This window comes from Anser cygnoides, chromosome 3 (genome assembly GCF_040182565.1).
Source record: "Anser cygnoides isolate HZ-2024a breed goose chromosome 3, Taihu_goose_T2T_genome, whole genome shotgun sequence".
NCBI classification, from domain to species: domain Eukaryota; kingdom Metazoa; phylum Chordata; class Aves; order Anseriformes; family Anatidae; genus Anser; species Anser cygnoides.
In genome coordinates, this window is record NC_089875.1 from 32,669,881 (window position 1) to 32,692,152 (window position 22,272).

The 22,272-nt window shown below is 39.7% G+C and overlaps 1 protein-coding gene across 1 annotated transcript in view; it reads left to right on the forward strand.

Moving 5' to 3' along the window:
* The window catches only part of KCNK5 (potassium two pore domain channel subfamily K member 5), a 39,349-nt gene that overhangs the window by 11,546 nt on the left and 5,531 nt on the right, over positions 1-22,272 (forward strand). Inside the window, exons 2-4 of the mRNA XM_048080093.2 lie at positions 19,283-19,394; positions 20,766-20,932; positions 21,778-21,946. Coding sequence (XP_047936050.1) covers positions 19,283-19,394; positions 20,766-20,932; positions 21,778-21,946 — 448 coding nt within the window. The remainder of the gene's footprint in view (positions 1-19,282; positions 19,395-20,765; positions 20,933-21,777; positions 21,947-22,272) is intronic.

The following is a 22,272-nucleotide window of genomic DNA, read 5'->3' on the forward strand; positions in this document are numbered from 1 at the left end:
TTGAGATGGATGGGGGGGTTTTGTAGTACATAACCAAATTCTGTTTTAAGTTATGCCATGGATAAAGCTAAATACGTAATAACAGAAGTCTCAAAGCAAATATTGTTTCTGTGGCAGTTTCTTTCCCTTGCTACTCCTCTAACATAAACCCATCACCTTGCTATTCTTACAAAGCATCCTGTCCAAGTTGATGTTGGAAGCTTGCCTTACCTCCTCCTGCTGTCTGATGGAATGATACAGGCAGAGAGATCAGTGCGGTTGAGGTTATGTAAAGTTTTTGGTTGACTTAAAACTACCCTGGAAACCTTTTTGTTTGTTTGGCTTAACGAGGTGAGTTAGTAAAGGTTATGCCCCCAAAGAGTTAATGGTCTGCAGTGTTACAGCGTGGCTCTTGCTCCTGTTGTGTAGTTCAGAAGTCCGCTTGATTAAAAAATGACATTATACTTAGTGCTCTGCTCCACCCAAGTCTGATCACTTTTAGTTTTGTTTCATTGAGTTGATGCTGTCAAAGGAAAAATAAGATTTTTATTCTAGCATGTGTATGCTCACTGAAGTGTCAGACCAGCATAAGTTGTTTTACCAGAACCTGCTTTTTTCCTTCTTTTTCCTTAAGATGGACTATTAAATAGGAAATGAAATATGTGAAGCTACCAGCATTCTCCAGCAGCACCTCTTTATCTTCACAGAAGCAAGACTTTTAATGTTGTATAGAAATTTGGGGAATGAAATCTAAAAGACTGTAACCTTTTGATCCTAGAAGCTGTTGGGATTTTCTTAACCTGATGGATGTTTTTATACGTGGCTATAAATGGGGGGGGGGGGAGGGGGATGGTATAATAAGCTTCTTAATGCAATATTACTATATGCTGCAATTCATTCAATGAGTTGAAAAACATTTTTAGGCAAAATTATCAAGCTTGGATCACCTATGATTGTCTCGTACTAATGAACTATTCTTACACTGAAGGCACTGTGGGAATGAAGCTTCACTCTAAACTCAACTTCCCCTTTTACTACTTTTGTGAAATATCAAAATTTTTCTGTTGAAATACTGCAGTTTATGCCATTTTATAGGTGGGTAAAATCTGCAGAGACTGATCTGTTTGCTGCTCTAGGTCTTGAGGCCTTGCCTGTAGAAAGAAAATAATAAAAATAAAAAGCAGCACTACAAAGATATGGTCCAACATCTCTCCAGCTAGTAAATTAATCTCCATAAACTGTTCTCATTGACACTAGGATTATTGTTTTGATTTAACCTAAATCTACTTAAATTAATTTCAGCTAAGCAGAAAAACATTATTCTGGAAATTCAGACTGCTGTGTGGGTTAGCATCTATTTATGCAATCGGTAACAGCTCTGTTGCAATAGCCTCATGTAAATGCGGTCTGGTTCTAACCCTGCCTTACACAGGTCACCAACTGGTGTGAGGGATAGATTAAACTCTTGACTCTTCTGCTTCCACTTTCTTATCTGTAAAATGGGGACAACAGCATTTTCCAAAGCCCTTCTAAAGGGGAGTTGGCTCCATCAGTCACCATGTATGTATTCAGATAGGAAGGAAGCCTAATCTGCTATTACTGCTTTCCAGCTTCTTGAAGCAATAGATGCAGTGTAAGAGTTGTTAAATACCTTTTTTTCCAACCAAGGAAAGGAGTGGTATAACCGTATCTGCACAGGAGCCCTCAAAGTTAAACTGTATTAATGAAAGCTATGAAATCCTCTGATATGTTTTATTTCTGAATGACAGTAATCTTCTGAGGCCAAAGAAAAGTTGTGGCACTCAGCATCTGCAGAACAGCTGCAGCTCTCATGCAGCAGTAACCTTTAGTTAATTTGTCTTCAAAACATGTCTATGTGGAACTTGGGAAAGTGAAGAGGAAACAGTTCTATAATTGTATTAATCACAAAAGCAAGGGAATGCTGGTAAAGCAATGAATGTGCTTTTCATCAAAATAGTTTATTAACTAGTTCATTTAAACTGGAATCTAGTCCTGAAATTAATAGTGGGGAAAAAATCCATATGAAATGTCAAACTTTGTAGTCATGATCTTTCAAAGATGCCAGTTGCCTTTTCAAAACTGTCGGTGTTTAAGTCCATTGCACATAAGTGAAAGGGGGATATAAAGTTAAAGAGCACTTAGTTCATTCAAGCATGGGATCTGCAAGTATCACAATTAGGTAAGCTTTAGCATTCAATTCTGCTATGACAAAATCGTTCCAGTTAACTAATTTGCTGAATTATGAGTTTCACTTATTATTTAACTCTGCAGAAAGCCACAAAAGGAAATAACCTTGTTGATCTCTTTCCATTAATATCCCTCACATTGTTTGTCCTATGAATTATGACTTATAGGAAAATTAACTGTCCATGCTATACATGATACACAACCAGGTCTTAAACAGTGCATGCTGTAAAAATATTGACATGCCTCCAAGAGGTTAATATCCCTACAAATTAGAACTTTTTTTCCAGAGGAAACAGTAACACCTAGTTTTACTGCAGAATGAAAGTAAAGAGAGCTCAATTTTTTTTAACGGGCTCTTACCACCTAAGTATCAATATGATTTTATTTGTGCTAAAATAGAAAATATTATGGAACTTGGGTTTATTGCAGGGGAATTCATTCTCTCTCTCATTACAATACGTTGCTCTTAGTCTCATTTTTTCACACATTTGGGCTGGGAGGTCACTATTAAAGAGTGCTGCTAGCTAGTTCTTAATGCAAAAAGAAGGCTAGCAGCAGGATCTGCTGGCTGACTTCTGCAAATGAAGGTTGTCTTCTGTAGTTCCTTGGGACTGGCAAATGAAGTCATTTGGACCGTTTAAAACCTGCAAAAGACACGTGAGTCTAAGTTTCTACAATGCTGTGTTTGAGAGGCATTGGTAGTGAGGGGAAACTTTAGCTATTCAACAATAACTGTTCAATTTGCCTAAAAAAAAAAAACAAAAAATCACCCTGTAACAGCTTAAGACTACCTGATTTCTGACCAAACAGTGGCTTTAAGTTCTTCTTTGCTTTTCTTAGGGACTTGGTTACATGATGCAATCTACAAATGAAAATTGCCGATATAGCCACAAGAGGCTTCACTATTACACACTTAAGGCACGGAAACAGCACGAAATATCTCCAAAGACCTGACTACTCACAGCTTTTCTGTAAAGTCACATGAGCAGTGCTTGTTTGGCCTCGTTCCCCTTGGTAAGGACGAAAAGGCTTGCACTTAGGTCCAGCCTTGTTTGGGCTGAACCTCCTTTTGTGGCCTCATTCTTGAATTTGCTGTGTGAAAACTGAAGCCTCAGACGCTGACATTCCTTTCATTAGAGGTAGTTTGGGAATACAACTGGGAGTTTCCATGAGGATGGAGAAAAAGGCAAAACACAGAACTTGTTGCAGACCATGAAATCAATAAGCGTTATCCAAATCCGTGTTGGACCAAATCCAGTAGGTTTCCACAAACACATGTACACAAAGTGATATTTTTTTTACAAAAAAAAGTGCTTATATGCCTTTTGACTGAAAATTTCTGAAGCTGTCTATTTTTAAATTACTATTTTGTAAAATAGTTGTTTATAAATGAAAGCTGCAAGGGCAAGCGAAACTCTTGCTTTGCTTTTAATGAAACAAAAAGATGCAGACCTACCCTTCTCCACTTTTCTTTGAGTTGTGCAGTGTTTCCACTGCAGTCCTTGATTAGGCTTCTGTTTACATTATCAGCTGGAATATTTTCATGCAAAATTTGCTTAATCTGAAGAGGACAGCTCTTGTGTTTTGTCCGATAGCAGTGGACGTAACAGCCGGCTGTAAACCTTCAGTAAAGTAGCACTTTGTACAAGTAACAAGTGCGAATTATCACTACAAAATCAGTAATCTTGACTTGTGCTTCTCATAAATGTGATCTCATGATAAGGCTTTACAAAATCAGGGAGGTGTTGTCTCCACCTTGTAGAACCATTAGTGTACCAATAAAGGAAACAAGTATTTTATGTTGGTTGGGCCTTATTGAGAAACTTGTAAAGCTTGTTAGATGTCTTCCACAAAAAATATAGATCATGCTGGTGCTGCTAAAGTTTTATTGTTCTGATTATCAGTATGGTTGTTTCTTCCCAAGTAACCTGTTTTACTCTTCAGCTTTTATCTCAGCCTATGCCAGTCCTTGAGAATAAGCTCCTGTATGCCTTTGAACGGTGCCACAGAAAAGGGTGACATTGTTTACTCTTTCTTATAACCTCTGTCTGAAGTACTCCTTTTCTTTGTTACTAAGAGGATGTTACTGTAGGATAATAATACTCTTCCCAACGCGTTGTAATTGTAATAAGGATTTCAAATCTGAAATCTTACCTGCAACACCACATCATAGAAATATTTTCATTAAACATAACCAACCACTGTTAAGCTGGAGCTTGGTTTAGATGAGGAAGTTCATCTACACTACCACGCTTAATGAGTTGATTAAAAACTATTACTTAGGTTGAGAACTTGTTTTAATTTACAGTTTAATTTTGATCATGCTCAATTTATTTTGTTCTTTTACCAACACTGTTTTTCATTTAAATGGCTTTTTTTATTTATTGTCTTACATTCCTGTTTCTGATTTAGTACAAAGACAGCACTGCCATCCCTTCTCAGCTCACATTTCTGCAGTCCAAATTGCTTTGACTGGCCCATACAAGAGTCCCCTCATTCTATCCCGTCTGCTTCTGCTCCCGTTTCTTGAAGGTGGATGACTAGAAGTGTGCTAATCATGCCAGCAGAGTTTCACCAATGCTCTGCTGAATGACAGTAATACATCAAGGAAAAGGGATTTCAAGCATTTAACTTCTTGTTTTTTTCTCTTTATTGATGTGTTTCTGTTTTTGAGATGCCTAAAATGTATGATTGGGTGCCTGAGATGTAATGAAAAACAGGTATTTCTCCTTGCATTTACAGCTCCTGGTATATGTCAGGGAATGGGAAAGGAAAGGCAGAATAAATTGTGGTGGGTGCCTAGAACATCTTAAGTCAGGCTTTTAAAATACCAAATCTTTTTTTTTTTTTGAAAAAGGTTCTTCATTAAGATATATTTTCCTTGAAACTAACAAAATAATACAATTTACTTGTGTACAGTTGGTCAGGACTGTTTGTAGGCCTGTCAAATCAGCCATGCAATAAATATCTGAAAATGGTGTTTATATATTTAAGGCATGTCAAAGTCTATAATGTCACCAGATTTGCCAGGTGCCCAAGTCCACAGGTAACAGCAAGGATGGCATTGGACCTTTCATTTATAAGGACTGCGATGCTGCCAGGAAACTGGAACTGTGGAAGATATGGCCAGTCTGCCAGCTGACTGCTCTGTCACTATTTCTATGTCATTACTTCTGTGCTTGCAGCACTGCTGGAGCTTATCACAGCCCATGTTCTACCTGTATAAGACCTTATCTTCTCTAAATAAAATCAATTACAAAACCCATATTGCCTTCAAGGGCAATAAGGTCCAATTTCAAGATATAGAAGTTTTTGAACACTCCTTTTACTTCAGGTTAATTGAAGGAGAGCCTCTGTCCACAGCATAGACTGGAAAAGGAATTTGTATCAACTCGACAAATGTTAAACTGCATTTTGCCAGCCTGCTGTCTCTTGTGGGAGGACGTAATTCAGCCAAATCAGATGACTTTCCAGTGTTTCTCTTCTGTGGGCAAGTGATCATGTTGTGTATGTTTCTGTTAAATCAATGCCCTTTCCTGGAACTACTTTCTCTGTTATTTTGCAGGTACTGTAGAAGTTGGGAAGCCAGGGGTGTTAAGTGGTACATTTATTCCTTGGTCACTTGTTTGTCCCATAAGAGACAATTCTTTTGTCATGTTAGTGGGGATCATTTCCCGGGATATTTTCCATTTCTTTTAACACTCTATTAGTCCTTGTTCCACATGCCAAAGGACAAAAGTTAAAACAAGCGAGCACTTGCATCTTGGGAAGCAACCTGTCCTCAGGCAAGCTCTCTCAATTAGATTTATTACTGAGCTGTAACTTTCCATACAGAGCATAAACTTTGCAAAGCTGGTGCTCACCCTGGTGGGAGTGAAGAGGCGATGGTTCTAGTTACCAGGGTGGCAGTGAAAGATGCTGTTTGACCAGGTAAATAAGGCTCGTTGAGAAGGTAGTGTTGCAGTGCATTACAGGAATACTAAGACTCACTTTTTTCACATAGAAGCAACATAAGGGCTAGCTGTAGGTAGGGCAGAATTCAGTGCAGAGATCGGCATTTACATCTATATTAACTACTGGAATGGTCAGCTCACGAACATCTGGCTTTAATTTGGGGATGGGCAGACGGAGGGAGGAAAGTGGAATATTCAGAAGACCTAATGCTGGCACTATAGAAATGTCCAAGATATTACTTATTTATTTCTGTATCCTGTGAATTTAATCATGCTCATACTTTGTCTAATTTTGATCATCTTTCCAAGCAGAGAGTTGCTGGCACAATTGCTTACCTTCTCTATACCCATGAAATAATGTGGAATTAATTTGACTGTAGACTCACAAATTGTTTCCACTGGACTGTGTCTTGAGGCCTCTGGACTCATAAATACTAGCTACAATTGAATTTTTTATGAGTTTTTCAGGTTCAAGCAAGTACAAAGATGTTCTTTACGTCTCCTCTAAATTCTTGATTTATTGCATGGCCTTCTGATAACAAGCTGAAGCCAGACTAAATCATAAATCTTTTAATTTTACATGTATAAACCTCTTCCCTCTCCCCTCCCTCCCGGTCTCTGACCAATTAGAGCTATTTTTGGTTAATAAATTGAGATTGTTCTTGAAGAGCATGACTTGTTCTGCACAATATGGGTTAATCAATAGATTGCCTTTTCAAAGGATCACTTAATCTGGTTAAATTGTAAGCTAACAAGAAAACAAATGAGCACTTAGAAGAATGAAGTAACAAGTGTCCCTATCTGTGACAAATGTGCATTCTTTACCCTGGTCTTTTTTTCCAGCTAGGTAGGGTGTGGAGTAAGAGAACAGTGGCTTAATATGCTTGTGCCTGCAGTGCTATCTTCACTGAGAACGTCCTTTGCAGGCTGAGAAAATTATTTCCCCTCTTCTCCACACTTTCAGGGCTAGTAGTTTTGGATTTAAAAATGCTTGATGATTGGTCTCTGTTACAAATGTTAGCTTTTTCATACTGTTCTCACACATACGTTGCACTTGCAAGAACGTAAAACAAAATCTAGTGCCCAGATGTAAGTCTGTGCTCTGTTCCCTTTGAGACTCAATCTACCTGAGAACTTCCTGCCTAGTTTAATATGCATAATTGGTGGTGAGTTAAAATAACAATGCTACAGGGGGAGGAAAAACCTGCCATCAGTGCTTGGGAGGAGATGGGGGGGACAACAACTTTCTATTTAGGAGAATAGTTAGAAGGAAGGTCCCTTCTGCAAGGGCAGGATGGATTCTTAGGCCATTACGCTAATAAAGGTAGAGACCTGTAACAGTATTATCTCTTAAGATTTATTTCTGATTGCGTTGCATAGAAACACAAGTGCTTTTGAGAAACTCCACTCCTCAAATTCTTGAAAAGTCCAGGAGCCTGTATGCCATAGTGCACTAGCCCATAGGAAAGATGCTCTTGTTTAAACTCTCTCCATACTTACAGGTTATTCTGGGGCTGGGCAGTGTAAAATTTGAGAAGAACAGCTGACCTGATATAACTTAGGTGCAAGTAGGAATTAATTAGCTTATCTGACAAACTGTCTCTCAGAGATATCTTAGAATCACAGAATGGTTTGGGGTTGAAAGAACTTTAAAGACCATCTAATACCAACCCCCTGCCATGGGCAGAGACACCTCCCACCAGACCAGGTTGCCCAAAGCCCCATCCAGCCTGGCCTTGAGCACCTCCAGGGGTGGGGCATCCACAGCTTCTCTGGGCAGCCTGTGCCAGTGCCTCACCACCATCTGAGTAAAGAACTTCTTCCCAATATCTAATCTAAACCTCCCTTCTTTTACATTAAGGCTGTTCCCCCTTGTCCTATCACTACACCCCTTGACAAAGAGTCCCTCCCCAGCTTTCCTGTAGGCCCCCTTTAGGTAGTGGAAGGCTGCTCTAAGGTCTCCCTTGGAGCCTTCTCTTCTCCAGGCTGAACAATCACAGCATCACCGAATCATCTAGGTTGGAAGAGACCTCCAAGATCACCCAGTCCAACCTCTGACCTAACCACTAACAAGTCCTCCACTAAACCATATCACTAAGCTCAACATCTAAACGTCTCTTAAAGACCTCCAGGGATGGTAACTGAACCACTTCCCTGGGCAGCCCATTTCAGTGCCTAACAACCCTTTCAGTAAAGAAGTTCTTCCTAATATCCAACCTAAATCTCCCCTGGTGCAACTTTAGCCCATTCCCCCTTGTCCTGTCACCAGGCACGTGGGAGAATAGACCAACCCCCACCTCGCTACAGCCTCCTTTAAGGTACCTATAGAGAGCGATGAGGTCGCCCCTGAGCCTCCTCTTCTCCAGGCTGAACAACCCCAGCTCCCTCAGCCGCTCCTCGTAAGACTTGTTCTCCAGACCCCTCACCAGCTTCGTTGCCCTTCTCTGGACTCTCTCGAGCACCTCGACGTCCTTCTTGTAGCGAGGGGCCCAAAACTGAACACAGTACTCGAGGTGCGGCCTCACCAGAGCCGAGTACAGGGGCACAATCACTTCCCTAGACCTGCTGGCCACACTGCTTCTTATACAGGCCAGGATGCTGTTGGCCTTCTTGGCCACCTGAGCACACTGCTGGCTCATATTCAGCCAACTATCAACCAACACTCTCAGGTCCTTCTCTGCCAGGCAGCTTTCTAACCACTCATCTCCCACCCCAGCTCTCTTAGCCTGTCTGCATAGGAGAGGTGTTCCAGCCCCTTGATCATCCTGGTGGCCCTCCTTTGGACTTGTTCTAATAGGTTCCTGTCCTTCTTATGCTGAGGTCCAGAGCTGAACGCAAGGATCCAGGTTGGGCCTTACAAGAGCAGAGCAGAAGGGGACAATCCCCTCCTTCACTCTGCTGGCCATGCTGCTTCTGATGCATCTTAATGTTTGCTGTTCAGCAATCCCTGTTTGCTTTGGGATATTTCTGTGTTCTTCCTCAGTTGTGAGCACCTAAATAAACCTCACATGTAGCTTCCTGAGAGTTACACTAAATAGCAACATTTTCTAGCATATCAGTATGTAGGGCTTAGATCGGAGTGCTTTCTAGTCTTCAAGCTTAGTCATTCATGTCCTTTGGAAGGACATACATGTGTTTTTTCTTGTTTGTTTTTTAACAGCAGAGTAATGCAATCACTTAGGTGAGAGTGTTTTCCTTCTGCTAAAGGCCATTTCTGTGTTGTTTTACTTTGTATGCCCATGTTTAGCACTGATCTTCAGGGATCTTATTGCACAGCCTGTTCTGCTTTCTGGCTGATCAGTAGATGTAAAGGAATCAGCAGCTGTAATCCACGGCTCTCCTCATAGCACAGGCTTTCGTTGGAATCTGTCTGGTTTCAAAGTCCAATGCATGACAACATAGCCCACGCTGTGCTTTCTCCAGCTAATAAAACCAGTAAGTCTGCTAAAATAAATGAATTAGTGCTAGGCACACTGAAGTCTAGGAACAGGAGTTTCCCCAGTATTTTCAATAAAGAGTTGTGACAAAACAAACTAATTAGTAAATCAAGAGGGCCCTCTGGGTGTGCTGTATTTTATATTAACAGATGCAAACAATGTTTAGTTTGCTGTCCTGTTATGTAACAGAATTATGCAAAGTGAAAACCAGGCATGTATTTACGTGCATTCTTTAAATGTTGGGCTTAGATGTAGGGACAGCTCTGTGTAAAGTGGCATGTGCTGGAGGCTCTATTGGGTAAGAAGAGGTATGCTTAGATGGAAGTCCAAGTTGCTGACAGACCAAAGTTAAGCCTAATGAAGGGAAAGTAATAACTGTAAAGTGTCTTGGATCTGCAACTTGTATGTGCGTAAGGAATCACCATTGCATAAATAGCATGAAACACTGAGAAGCTGCTTCGGTAAACGAAGCATCAACAAGATGAGTTAAACTTTTTCTGCAGAGCAAGTTAAATCTTTTTTTAATAATCCTTTTGGTTAAAATGTGGTACCTACAGTGCATTTGACCTATATATGTAACTTTCTATTTTGTATGCTAAGATACTGGTAGATCATTTAAAATCACCTTTAGCCAATTTAAATAACTTTTATGATTGCCTTGTTTTAAAAACAAACAAACAAACAAAAAAACAGATATGTTGAAGCAAGTAAGAAGAAGAATTAAGGAGAACTTAGTTTTCCTTTCTCTGAAGACATTCTATTTACTGTGTCAGTAGGAGTGTGAAAATACCATCTCGTTCAGGCTTAAATTTTGGCATTGCTGGAAAGAAAACCCTCCCCTCAAGTATGTAAACCCATATTTTGCCAGGATTTTTTTTTTCTAAGCTGTAACTTTCAAAAGTGTGCCCTTTGATGGGAACAGTATTTTAAGATTAAACTGTTGATTAAAAAATGCAAAATATGTTTTTACTTGCAACAACACTTAATAAACCATTTTTTAAAGCAGCGTATGACAGAAAGGAGAAAAATTGTGTCCCCTGCTATTTGTAGTTGTTCTACGTAGGAATGTAAACAGTGGAACTAACACTTGCTTTGCAGAGTTTGATTTTATTTTTGTTCTAGCTCAATTCATAGATAAGAGGGAAGGAATCTTGTATGCTAATATTGGTCTCTTTGGCTTTTCAGATGCTGTTAATGTATGCCTTTGCTTAGGTTTATTATTTGCATCTGCCAACACCAAATGTGAGGGCTGTGTTTTTTATTCTTTTAGAAGTAAGCTGACATTATTCCCTCAATGACTACTTCCCATTGCTTGACTAAATTTCAACTTTTGACTTGTGATAGGTGGCTACTGCCCATAATCACATTATGCTATTAAAAGGTTCCTGTTTCGATGTTGGATCTTACACTCATTAAAATAGACTGTACAAGTGCTAGGATCTGCATGAGTCTGGAGAACCTGGCAACTTTTCATGGAGGACAGCTTGAAAGAAATGCCAAACACAGTAGCTGAATTAACTGAGGATTCACTTAAACGTGCTCAGTTCATCTGGAATCAGACTTGTGCAGTTAAGCAATGTCCTCTTTAACAAATGTGGAATTTTTCTTGTTTTATTCACCCCCATCATCCTTCTCTCATGCAGGTGCTGCTGACTCATATCCTGCACCTTTTGCCCCAACTGCCTTCTAACTCTACTCTCTGCATAGGTCAGTAAAGGACAGTAAAACTTTGACAGGTTAGCAAGACACAAGGGTGTTGCCTGTTAGATCGAGACAATATGGTTCACTTGTCTTTTTTTTCTTTCTACAAAAAAGGTCGCAAACCATTCCCCACAGAAGTGAAGTAGGAAATCCAGGACTCAGCTAAAAGTCTTCTTTTCACATCTGGCATAGTTCTTGTCCTGACAAACATCAAATTCATATTGCAAACGCAGATAATGCTGAGAGGGAAATGAAAGGTCAAGCATCCAAAGTCCTGCTAGTTAGCATAGTCCTGCGTGGACTGTAAAGTGGCTAAGGCAGTCTGAAAGGCTTGTTCTCTTGGCCCTTTGTGTTGGCCCTGGTCATATGCCAGTGTATTTCAGTCAGCTGGGAACTAGGAGTCCAAGTGAGCTATCAGGATAAGCCTGTCCTAAATTAGAGATGGGAGTGGGGAAAAAAAGGATTCCAGGAACTACAGGTCTGTGCTTTCCTGGTGACTTAGAGCTCTTCTGGAGGGGTAGACAGTTACAGCCATGGTTTCCTGTGAACTCCTGAGCTGGGTGGATTACGTACAGAATTTGCCAGATGCCACGTGGTTGGCAGAAATGTGCCAGTCCAACCAAGGTGCTGCTGTTTTGTATTTTGGGCCATAGGGTTTGGTTCCCTTGAAGGTTTTCTTCATATGTCTCCCAGAAGTGATGAGCTTTGGTTTCTCTGTACACAGCAGCCCTCCTAAAGATGACACCGGAAGAGCTGCCATTTGAGCTACCTAGATCAAGTCATTTAACCTTACTTACATGTATTCTCTTGTCTTTCTGCAGCTCTGCCACGTTGTGTCTCTGGCTACCAAAGCGAGCATCGTGGCATAGCAAGGTTTTTGTAGCAGTAGTGCAGCTATCTTTGGAAGCAAAGGCTGGCTTGAAATATTGTAGTTTCAAGAATATATAGGTTAATGTGAAGGTTTTGGAGAATTCAAACAGAAAAATTTCATAAATCATTACATGTATATACCTCATATATCCAGACATGAAAAGTGATTGGGGGAAAAAAGTTTCTCTGAGTTGTACTCATTGGTAAAACCATTAGTTGCATAGTTGGCTTCCCTTCCCCTTTACTTACCCAAACCCCATGCTGCCAAGAGACTTTAGTGAGGAAAATATTTTCTCCGTGCACTATCCTCCATTCAGTCAGGACACATCAGGGAAGGGGAGGAGGAAGGCAGTTGCCTTGAATCTTTTTTCTTTTATTCCACCGCCCCCCCCCCCCCCCCCCCCCCAAGTACAACTCAAAACAACAGATTATGTGTTTTTTGTTTGTTTGTTTGTTTGTTTGTTTTATTCGTGGCATATTCCTATTTTGACTGTGAATCTACTACTTTTGATCTAGCTGTACGGTACTTACAAATTCAGGCCGTGCCTGTGAAATTGCTTCTGCTGCTTTTAATATGCAAACAGATGTCCAAGTGCAATATGCCAGCAGAGCAGGACATTTCTGGCCATGGTGACTGTGTTGCCTGCCTGCACAAGGAGTCTGATGAAGTTCTTCTGTCAGTCTAGGTCTGACCACACATGGGCGTTTTTTTTTCTCTTGAAAAAGAATACTGATGTAGTGTACTTCTTTTCTTTATTTACACGTAATCCTAAGACAATATTATCTAGGTCAGCCAAACTGTGTAATGTAGATCTGGCCTTGAAGCATAGAAAAAAAAGAGACTTTTAAAAAAATATTGCAAAGATAAACATCAACGACTAAATATGTTTTGATTGCATTTAAAATCTGATTATTGTAAACAGCTGACTGCTACTGTAACTTTATAGCTCTAGCCAGATAAGCCAGGTAGCTGCAAAAAATGTAGGCAATTTGTTGCCTAAGAAAAGTGTGAAGGTTGCACGATATGGATTTATTTCTTTATTTATGCATTTTTAAAGTCATTTAAGAAGTCCAAAGCTCGCTGTTGATTCTGTAAGCCGTGAAAAATATCCATACAGCTTCTTGCACCACTTTATTTTTTCTCAGGTAGCTGGAGGTGATCTCTCAACACGTTTTATACATAGACTGTGAATGTCACCTATACTTCTTTGTTGGTATTATGTAGCATTTAACTGGGCTTTCTGGAGGTTGCTGGATGATCTCTGTGCTAGTTCTGGTTTGTTTATTGGAGTTGTGCCTTTCTTCTGTACCGCATTGCACATTGTAGGTTCCTTTATGGAAGGCTGTTATTAAGGAGACTTCACCAGCACAGAAGTCCAAAAGCAAAGTTGATCAGGACTCTGTTCTGGGAGCCATGGCTAGACTTCTCTCATCTCAGGGTGGGCACTGGCATCTATATATAAGCAGATGTAGTTTTCATTTTGTGTGTGGATCTCCTTCCATTTTTGACTAGCAGAAGAGATCACTCTTCTGCTAAAATGCCATGTGTAAATCAAAGGCAACACAGAAGTGCCGTGATTGCCAGTAGACTTGAATCCTGCTACGTTAGTCTTTTGCTGCTAAATTTGGTTTTAAAACTAAAAAACTGCTTAAAAAGGAACAGCAATATAGAGTTTCATCTGATTATTGTAAATCTAAACCCTATAAACCTGGACAATTTTATTATGCATGGCTAAATTGTCTGTATTATATATACCTGTGATTAAATGACTACTCCACAGTTTCCTGACTTATTCAGATTGTGTAAGATTTGGATGTCAACGTGAAAAATGAGATTGCTGCTGAAGCTTTATGCCTTGTAGGAAGATCATCTTGGTAGATTTGTAGTGCTCAGTGTTTATCTGTGCATTAAATGCTCACACCTAGATGAAGGAAGGTGATTTCACAGTCTTTCGGAAGTGGGGATAAAGGCCAGGAGACCTGAAAGGACACATCAGTTGTTGCTTTAATGCTCTGCTTTGGATGCACCACACAGTTGTGATTGCCGTTGTTGTTGGAAACACATGATAATACTCCTGAGTAGAATGAAAGCCAGCGGTTCTCACGTCGGGCTTAATGGTTCAATCACATCCCCTTTCTTATGGAGAAAAGGGGAATTGTTCATACCACTGAGAGAACTTTAAAGCCACCCTTAGGCTTATGTGTCGGATCTCTAGGGAATGCTTTGAATAACACAGAGGCTTCAGCCTCTTCAAAGGAGACCTGGCACTAAGCAGTATCTGGCTGTTCTTTTTGTATGTAATAGGGTGCCTGTGGGCAGGATCTATTGCTCTAGTATATATAGCCTGATTATTTTTCTGTGTGTTTAGCTCATTTGGCCATAAGCACCCCAGAAGTTCTCTTTTTTCCTATTGCTTATTTTTATCAAATTCAGGCAATCCTTACTAAAGTGTCTAGGATTTCACTCCAAATATAAAATTATGCCTACCCGATATGCAAAATCTGTATCACAGCTTTACTGCAGTCCTTAACTTAATATAACATCACTAACCACACGTGGATCCTCTCACACCTCAACCATTCTGTGATTCTTGCACAGGTACGGAATTGCTTCTGCGCCAAAGACTGCAGGAATAACTGCTAGTACTTGGGGAAGTCATTTTTTTTGCTGTAGCAAAGGTAGTCTTATGATCCATCTCTCTCCTGTCTTATTAAGACAGCAAAGTCAAATGCATTCAAACTCATATTCAGATAATTCTGTGTGAACTACAGCTTTAACAACTTGACTGAATTTGAAATATGACTGGGTTTAGATAATGATGAATTAGTTCAAAAATCAGTACTGGTGTCTGAAAATTGTGTATGTACGCTGCCTTCTTTACAATCTCTTTCTTATTAGAGGTGAACATCTTTAACTAAAGGTACCACTCTAAAGAGATTTCAGATCAGAATTTACTTGCAAGTCATATTTTTGTAATGGAGTTGTACAACTGACTTTTAACAGGTTTCACATTTTACTCGGGACTTCTTACTGGATGGAAGCCACCTGCTAAACATGTTTCCTAGAAAGAAGAAAATATTTGTGTATTTCTTCACACATCAAATGGCAGAAGGTGACAGTCCTGTCCCATTTTCCTTTCTTCTGAAGTGTAAGAAGCTGAAGTAAAATGGCACGTTCCATATAGCTACAATAGTGCTCCCTCCTAAGCATGCAGACAGACTCCAATTTGCCAATTCCTTTAGTTTTATACCCTCACATTACTTCTAGAGGGACTAAATGTCATTCTGTTGTGACCGATTTTACCTTGTAGTGCTACCGATCAAATTTCAAACTCACCATGCCTCCTGCTATTACAAAGACCAGAAGACCAAGATGTGTTGGCTGACTATTGCAAACTTTTAAGCCACCATAGAGACTTGCCCTAGCAAATGTTGACAGGCCATTAGGAAGAAAAACAACTTGAAGAAATATATTAGTATGTGGCTTCCCAGTTTGGGGTGACTTTGCTGCTGTTCTGGGCTTGCCCCCAAGCAGAAAACGGCGTAGTAGAATAAACAGAGGTAGGAACGTATTTCTGTGGGTCAAGGCTGCTTCTTTCTGTTTTCTCTCTGTTCAAGTTGGTTTTGGGAACTTCTCAGTCATGTTGTCACTTGTACAGGGGGATGCAAATGGTATGTTCCCAAAGCATCTGAGATGCTCCTCTCCTTTGCCGGAGACACAGGAGATGTAACAAGTAGTTCTTGTGTGCTCTGGTAAATCTTGAGCAAAGTTGATCATCAGAGAGCCTGTAAAACTGTCACCAAACCCAGGAGACGCACAGAGCTGGAGTGAAGCAGTCCTGGGGTTTGTCTGTTGGGGATGTACCTGCAAATGTGCAAATTGTCTGCTTGATTATATTCAGATGACCTCCTGATTTCTGCTTGTGGTAATGTAATCAGAAGATGCATTACTTTTATTTGCATCTTAAGAATCGCTCTGCAGTTGCAATGTCTGTTTACTCTCAGCAATAGCTCTAGGGACAAGCGATCTTATTTTCCTTTTTCACTTGCCAAAGTACAGAATTGGGGTGGTGGGGAGTGACGGAGGAGAGGAGGAGGCTTGACTGATGTGAGGCAAAAGTCATTTGACAGAAAATAAGTTGTTCTTCACTTTTTCCATACTAAACCATCATGAGGTGGGGTCTAAAGAGACATGTAAATTCCGAGTTAGCAAACCATTTTCAGCTTTTGAATTTGGGCGTACTTTAAAATGTGTTTTCTCAATGACATCTCTCCGGGCATTGAGAGCACTTAAACAATCTGCTCTCTTCTTCTCCCTCCTCACCCTCTGTTTTTGTATGTGAAGGCCTTTAAAAGTAAATTTTCCGTAGTTTAAGAAGTCCAACGCAGGCAACCCGGGACATTGTGTATCCTAGCTTATGATAATAGAGGTGTCTATGACAGTGCCTAAGATTTACCAAGGGGAAAAAAAAAAAAAAAAGCAAACATATTTGCTGTTCAGTTGTACAGTGTCCACTTGTATTATTTGTTGAAGCCAAAATATTTAATCATTTCAGTATGGGCAAAAGTTTTGCTTGTTGGAAAGCAGCTACATTTTCCCTGCTGCACCAAAGCTATTAAAGCTCGTTTTGTGACCATCTCTGTTCCTGCAGCTGGGAGTAAAAGTAACTTGAAAAGGCTAGACTGAAGATTGCAGACAATCATATGCTAATAGCAGATAGTTGTGCTAACAGAGACAAGAAGGAGGTGGCAGCTTTGGCTGGAGAGTAGCTGTGATTCCCAATGTTAAGTGTTTATATGGCTCAGAGAGCTGCTATCTTGTCCAAAATGCCGGATGACTGGGTGTGAAGGGCAGCCGTGTGCTACCCATCCCAGCAGCTTCTTCCCCTCGGATCTGGGCCCCCTTCCCACCTCCAGACCTCAAACACTGGCAGACCTTGAAGTAACTGTACATACTTAGTGGGGAACTGTGCTCATGAACTGAAGGTGGAGTAATGCAATGAGATAATGGCCCAGTGACAATAGAAACATACTTCAGTGCGTCTCGTATGAGATCAGTTGCTTTGTGAGAAAAAATAAAAATCCAAGTGAGTTTACAGCAGAAAATAACTGGAGAACTGGTGTTTGATATTACCATTTCGTGCAGTTTTGCTGGACAGTGGAAGAAGTCAAGGCATCTTTTCAGGGATGATAGATCACAGATTGTGTCTGTTGGGTGCTTTGGATGTCTTTTGGGACTTTCAGGAGATTCATCTACAGAGCATGGCAGAAATGAAGTTACTTTGGTCTCTGTTCAGCTGAACTTTGTGATCTGTTATAGCTGCCTCAAATATTTTTTTGGAAGGGGGTGGCTTACTTGCCTGCTGTCAAACTGCCCATTTTAGGGCTATTTCTTAAGTGCTATTTTCTTTTGACAAATGACTGCCTTGGTGAGAACTCTCTCTGCATCCTTTTCTGGTGAGAGCCTGGAGGCTATGGAAAGACCGCATGCAGCTTTGCACACACCTTCAGTTTCCCAGCAGAAAGGTCTAGTTCTGTACCTTCATTCACTTTCAGTGCTTCTCCTTTTATCTTCCATAATAGCTTGTGTGTTGAAAGTGCATTTTTAATTAAATTGTTTGCATCTCGTATATGCTCAATATATTCACTTTGAGGGCATTTTTATTACAGAAGAAGGGTGGTGATATGTAAGTCTCAAGAATAATTAAAACTTGTGTTAACTTGTGTACGTTTTTAACAGTGATTGAACTTTGTGTTGAGTCTTTGCTAGGTCCAAGATCAGATCTTAATCAAGTAGGAAGGAAGGAAGGGGCAAATGAAGGAAGGAAGGGTTGGTTGTAGGCCCCTATGTAAGTTATTACCAGTTTAAGGTAAACCTCACCTGTCATGTTAAAAGAATGAGCATTATATATATATATATATAAAAAAATATATATATTATTCATTAATATATATATTCATATATATATTCATTAATATATATATTATTCATATATTATATTCATATATATGAATATAAAACCTAATTTTAGATATTTAGCTCAAGCTAGTTTTTGTGTTCAAACTTATCAAGGGAGAGATATGGAAAGTGAGATAATATTCTGAATCATCTTTTGGTGGCACCTTCACCTCTGTATGTGGATGTAGCCTTAGAGTTTTGGTTAGACCACCTTGGTTTACAGTTGGGAAAAAAGCAGAGCAAGCTAATAAGGCTTTAATAGCAGCATTATGTGACAGAGGAAAGATTTATATAACTAGGGACTTTCAGGAGAGAATGTGGTAAACTGTACTTCTCTTTCACTTCAGGGAGCTAGAAATACACGTCCAAGTCAGCAAGATGTCCAATGTTGATCTGAAGCTTTGACTTTGTGTGTTAAGTCATCAGGTTCTTTTATTAGTGTGTTTTCTACAGTCTAGTCTTGGAAAGCGAGGGGAGGCTGTGTTCAGAGTCCCTTCCTATGGGGGAAGATGGGGAATGAAAAAGGAACCAAATTCAAAATCAATTAGTCTTGTTACATTAATTTTTTTGGAAAAGTGTTAATTTGTCTTTCTTCACTGAAAATACAGTGTTACGTTGGCTTGTAGATGGTCTGACTTTGCCAGGTACAGCAGGTGAATTAACATGAATCACACACTCTTTGCCAGGGATTCTGTGACGTCTTGCTCATACCTGAGTCAAGCTGGGACGTGTACCAGTGTTTTGAAATGGGTAGTAGTTCTGATGATGTCCCAAACATTAAACCAAATTCAGGAACTACACTGAAGGTTAAATGCTAGTTCAGCCTGGAGGAGTGTGTTGTGCATCTGGAAGAGATCCATTTGGGTTAAACTGGTAAATCAAGTAAGAGCTTATCTGATTAAAGCCCCTATTTAAATGTCAGAGCATCTGCACTACTTCTTACTAGCTGAAGCAAATTTTTCATATTTCATAGAATTGTTAATTTACTAGGCTGGCCTTTGCAAAAAAAAAAAAAAAAGCAAAAACAAAACAAACAAAAAACCCACACACACAAAAAAAACTTATGTGGTCATTTTGCAAGTGTAAACAAAGGGAGAAAATCCCAGAGGGACAGACACATTTTTGTTTCAGGCTTCCAGGATTTCCCAAGAATGACTGTAAACTGTTTCCTACAGGTTGTGTCAAATGCTGCTGGTCAGGGGGTTGCCATCACTGGGAACAACACTTTCAACAACTGGAACTGGCCTAATGCTGTGATCTTTGCTGCTACTGTAATCACTACAATCGGTAAGCATTTGCTACATCAACTGTCCTAACTGTAGTTTTCCTTATGATCCACTGTGCTTGTACTTTTCCATTTCTGTGTCAGGCTAGTCACTGAATAAACTTGCTATGGCTGGAGTTGTGTAGAATACACAGGTTTGTAGAGGAAAAGTGTTTTTGGGCACTTTACTCATGGGTGTATGTAAGAGTGTGTTGTTCTCGTAAGTAACCGAGTCAAGGTGCTGATGGGGATAACTGGGGTCATTCCAGTTCTATTCATTCATTCATGCACTTAAATTAACAAATCATAAAGTCCCTAACCAAAAGCATTACCAGACATTTCATTAAACTAATATTTAAAGCACATGCATATAAGGTTTTTGTATAACTGTCCTGTTGCTCACATTCATCCTCTTCAGCTACTGAATTATCAGTGTTCTTGGCTTACAGAACAATCTAGACTATTTTTAAACTGTTGAAGAAGACAAGGAACAAGTAGTGTTGTCTTCTAAATCTTGTTACTGATTTGTGCTTATAAAACCCTTTGCATTGACATACAGAGGGTACATTGCCATCTTTTAGGGAGTAATCTTTGCTACAAGGTATTGGTACACCCTGGCTACACCTACAACATAAACAGAAATGCAAAATAACCAGAGAAGGCTGGAGGTACATGTAAATGGAAGCCTTGCTGTTAGGTCATATACAGTACTGTGTTTTTCATTATTTGAAACTCACAATACCCATCTTATAATCTAGTTTATGACACGAAGTCAGGAACCTAAATAAAAAAATCTGGCACAAGTTCAGGAAGGATTCTGATTTTGAGTTTGTAATGTCCTTTTGGGTTCTATGATCAGCAAAGGATGAAATTCAATTGAAAATGCCTTGCAGCGTCACAGCTCACCTTCCATTTAACTCTCAAACCCTTACCCTGGGAAGGTAACAGGTCACAAAGTAAATATGCATTAATGGATCTTTCATGGGAAAGCTAAATTCAGGGTGAATTTTGAGGTTTTATTTCATAAAATTGATTCAAACTTGAGCTTTTAACATTACTGTTCAAGGCTGGGGAATCTTATTAGAGGTTTTGAGATGAGTTTTTATTTCATATTTATCTCATCTTGTCAAGGAAAAAGATGCACACTATCCAGGGAACACTTAAAATGTAGTACTCCTCTCAGCCTACAGTAATGGAATACACATTTTCTGAAGTAGCACTGGAAGGCATCCAGATTCAGAAGATCAGCTGGAGTAGGCTAATGTTCTCATAGACAGCTAAGTAAGGAGCATCTGATACAGCAGAAGGCCATGCAATGTTGTTTTATGTATAGGTAGAATTGCCTTGAATTCTATACAACAAAGACAGACTGTGCATATGCTTATCTCTTTTAGGTTACGGAAATGTTTCACCAAAGACACCCTCTGGGCGTCTCTTTTGCATATTTTATGGGCTCTTTGGAGTTCCTCTCTGCTTGACGTGGATCAGTGCTCTGGGGAAGTTCTTTGGAGGACGTGCAAAGAGGCTAGGCCAATTTCTGACAAAAAGAGGAGTAAGCCTGGTAAGGTCCTCTGCTTGTTTATTCTCCTGCTGTGTATTTTTGATGCATAAAGTATAAGCTTAATTCATCTGCTAATTGTGGTAATAAACAAACACTTGTACAAATAAGAATTTCCCAAATGGTTGTTGCATGAAATAACTGGGAGGTGGATTGGGTATGTCAATTCTGCTAGAAGTTTTAAGAAAATGAGGTCTTGCAGAAGCATTTGGTAATAAATATTGTAATTTCTTTGAAGACATATATCTCCATACATGAGAAACCTATAGGATCAATATAGGTGAGGCTCTAGTTTCACAAACATTCCCTACAAGCTCCTCTGGCATGGAAATAAGCTGTCCTGCTTTGTTCCTACCTGCTTCTGTGCTAACATAAGCACTTTACTTGGTGTTTTTTTGTGTTGGACAAGTTTTGTCTCAGTTCTAACTGCACAGAGGTGGGAGAGAATGCAGGGACTGAGTGTATGGAGGAGGGTGGGACTAGTTTGGGCCCTAGTTTCAGAAACAGCAACAACTGCCTTGGTTCAACACCCAAGAAGGTACAGAAAATGATGGTGAAACGTGTGTATGCAGCTTTGTGAAGCAGGGTTTGTGCAGAGGTTAGATGAGTGCCAAAAGGTAGGAAGCATAAATAGGAGAGAAGCAACATAAACAGTCCTGACCCTCTATGCACAAATGAACTGTTGTAGAAAATAGTTGTGTTCACTTCAATCAGTGACCTTCAGTTACAGCTGATAAACTGTTAGTACAAAACTCTGAAATGACTGATACTGTCAAATGATGTTCTATGCCATGGAAGGAAAAGTTAATTACTTTTTTTTCCCTGACTTTTTTCTTCTTTCTTTGCAGAGGAAGGCACAAATTACATGCACAGCTATTTTCATCGTTTGGGGTGTCTTGGTCCATCTAGTTATTCCTCCTTTTGTCTTTATGGTGACTGAAGGATGGGACTACATTGAAGGCCTCTATTTCTCATTCATCACTATCACCACCATAGGATTTGGAGATTTTGTTGCTGGTAAGTAATTATATTTTATGTATTATTTTACTGCATGCACAGTGTGTGGCAATTCTGTTTCTAAACTAATTCTAAAAACTATTTTCTAAGCTTTTTAAAAACATTTTTCTGAATATAAGATTCAATAAAATCTGAGTACTGCTCCAATGGACTGCATCTGGCTCTTCCATCTTAGTTTAGATACCTAAGACCTTTACTTAGTCTGGAGCCAAATTCTGGAGTTGGTCATTCTTTCAGCTGCCCCAGGTCCCTATTTCAGGCATGGAGCTTTCCTATCCACTATGACAGTTAAGCATTTTTAAAGGGGATCACCTAAGCAGAGTGCA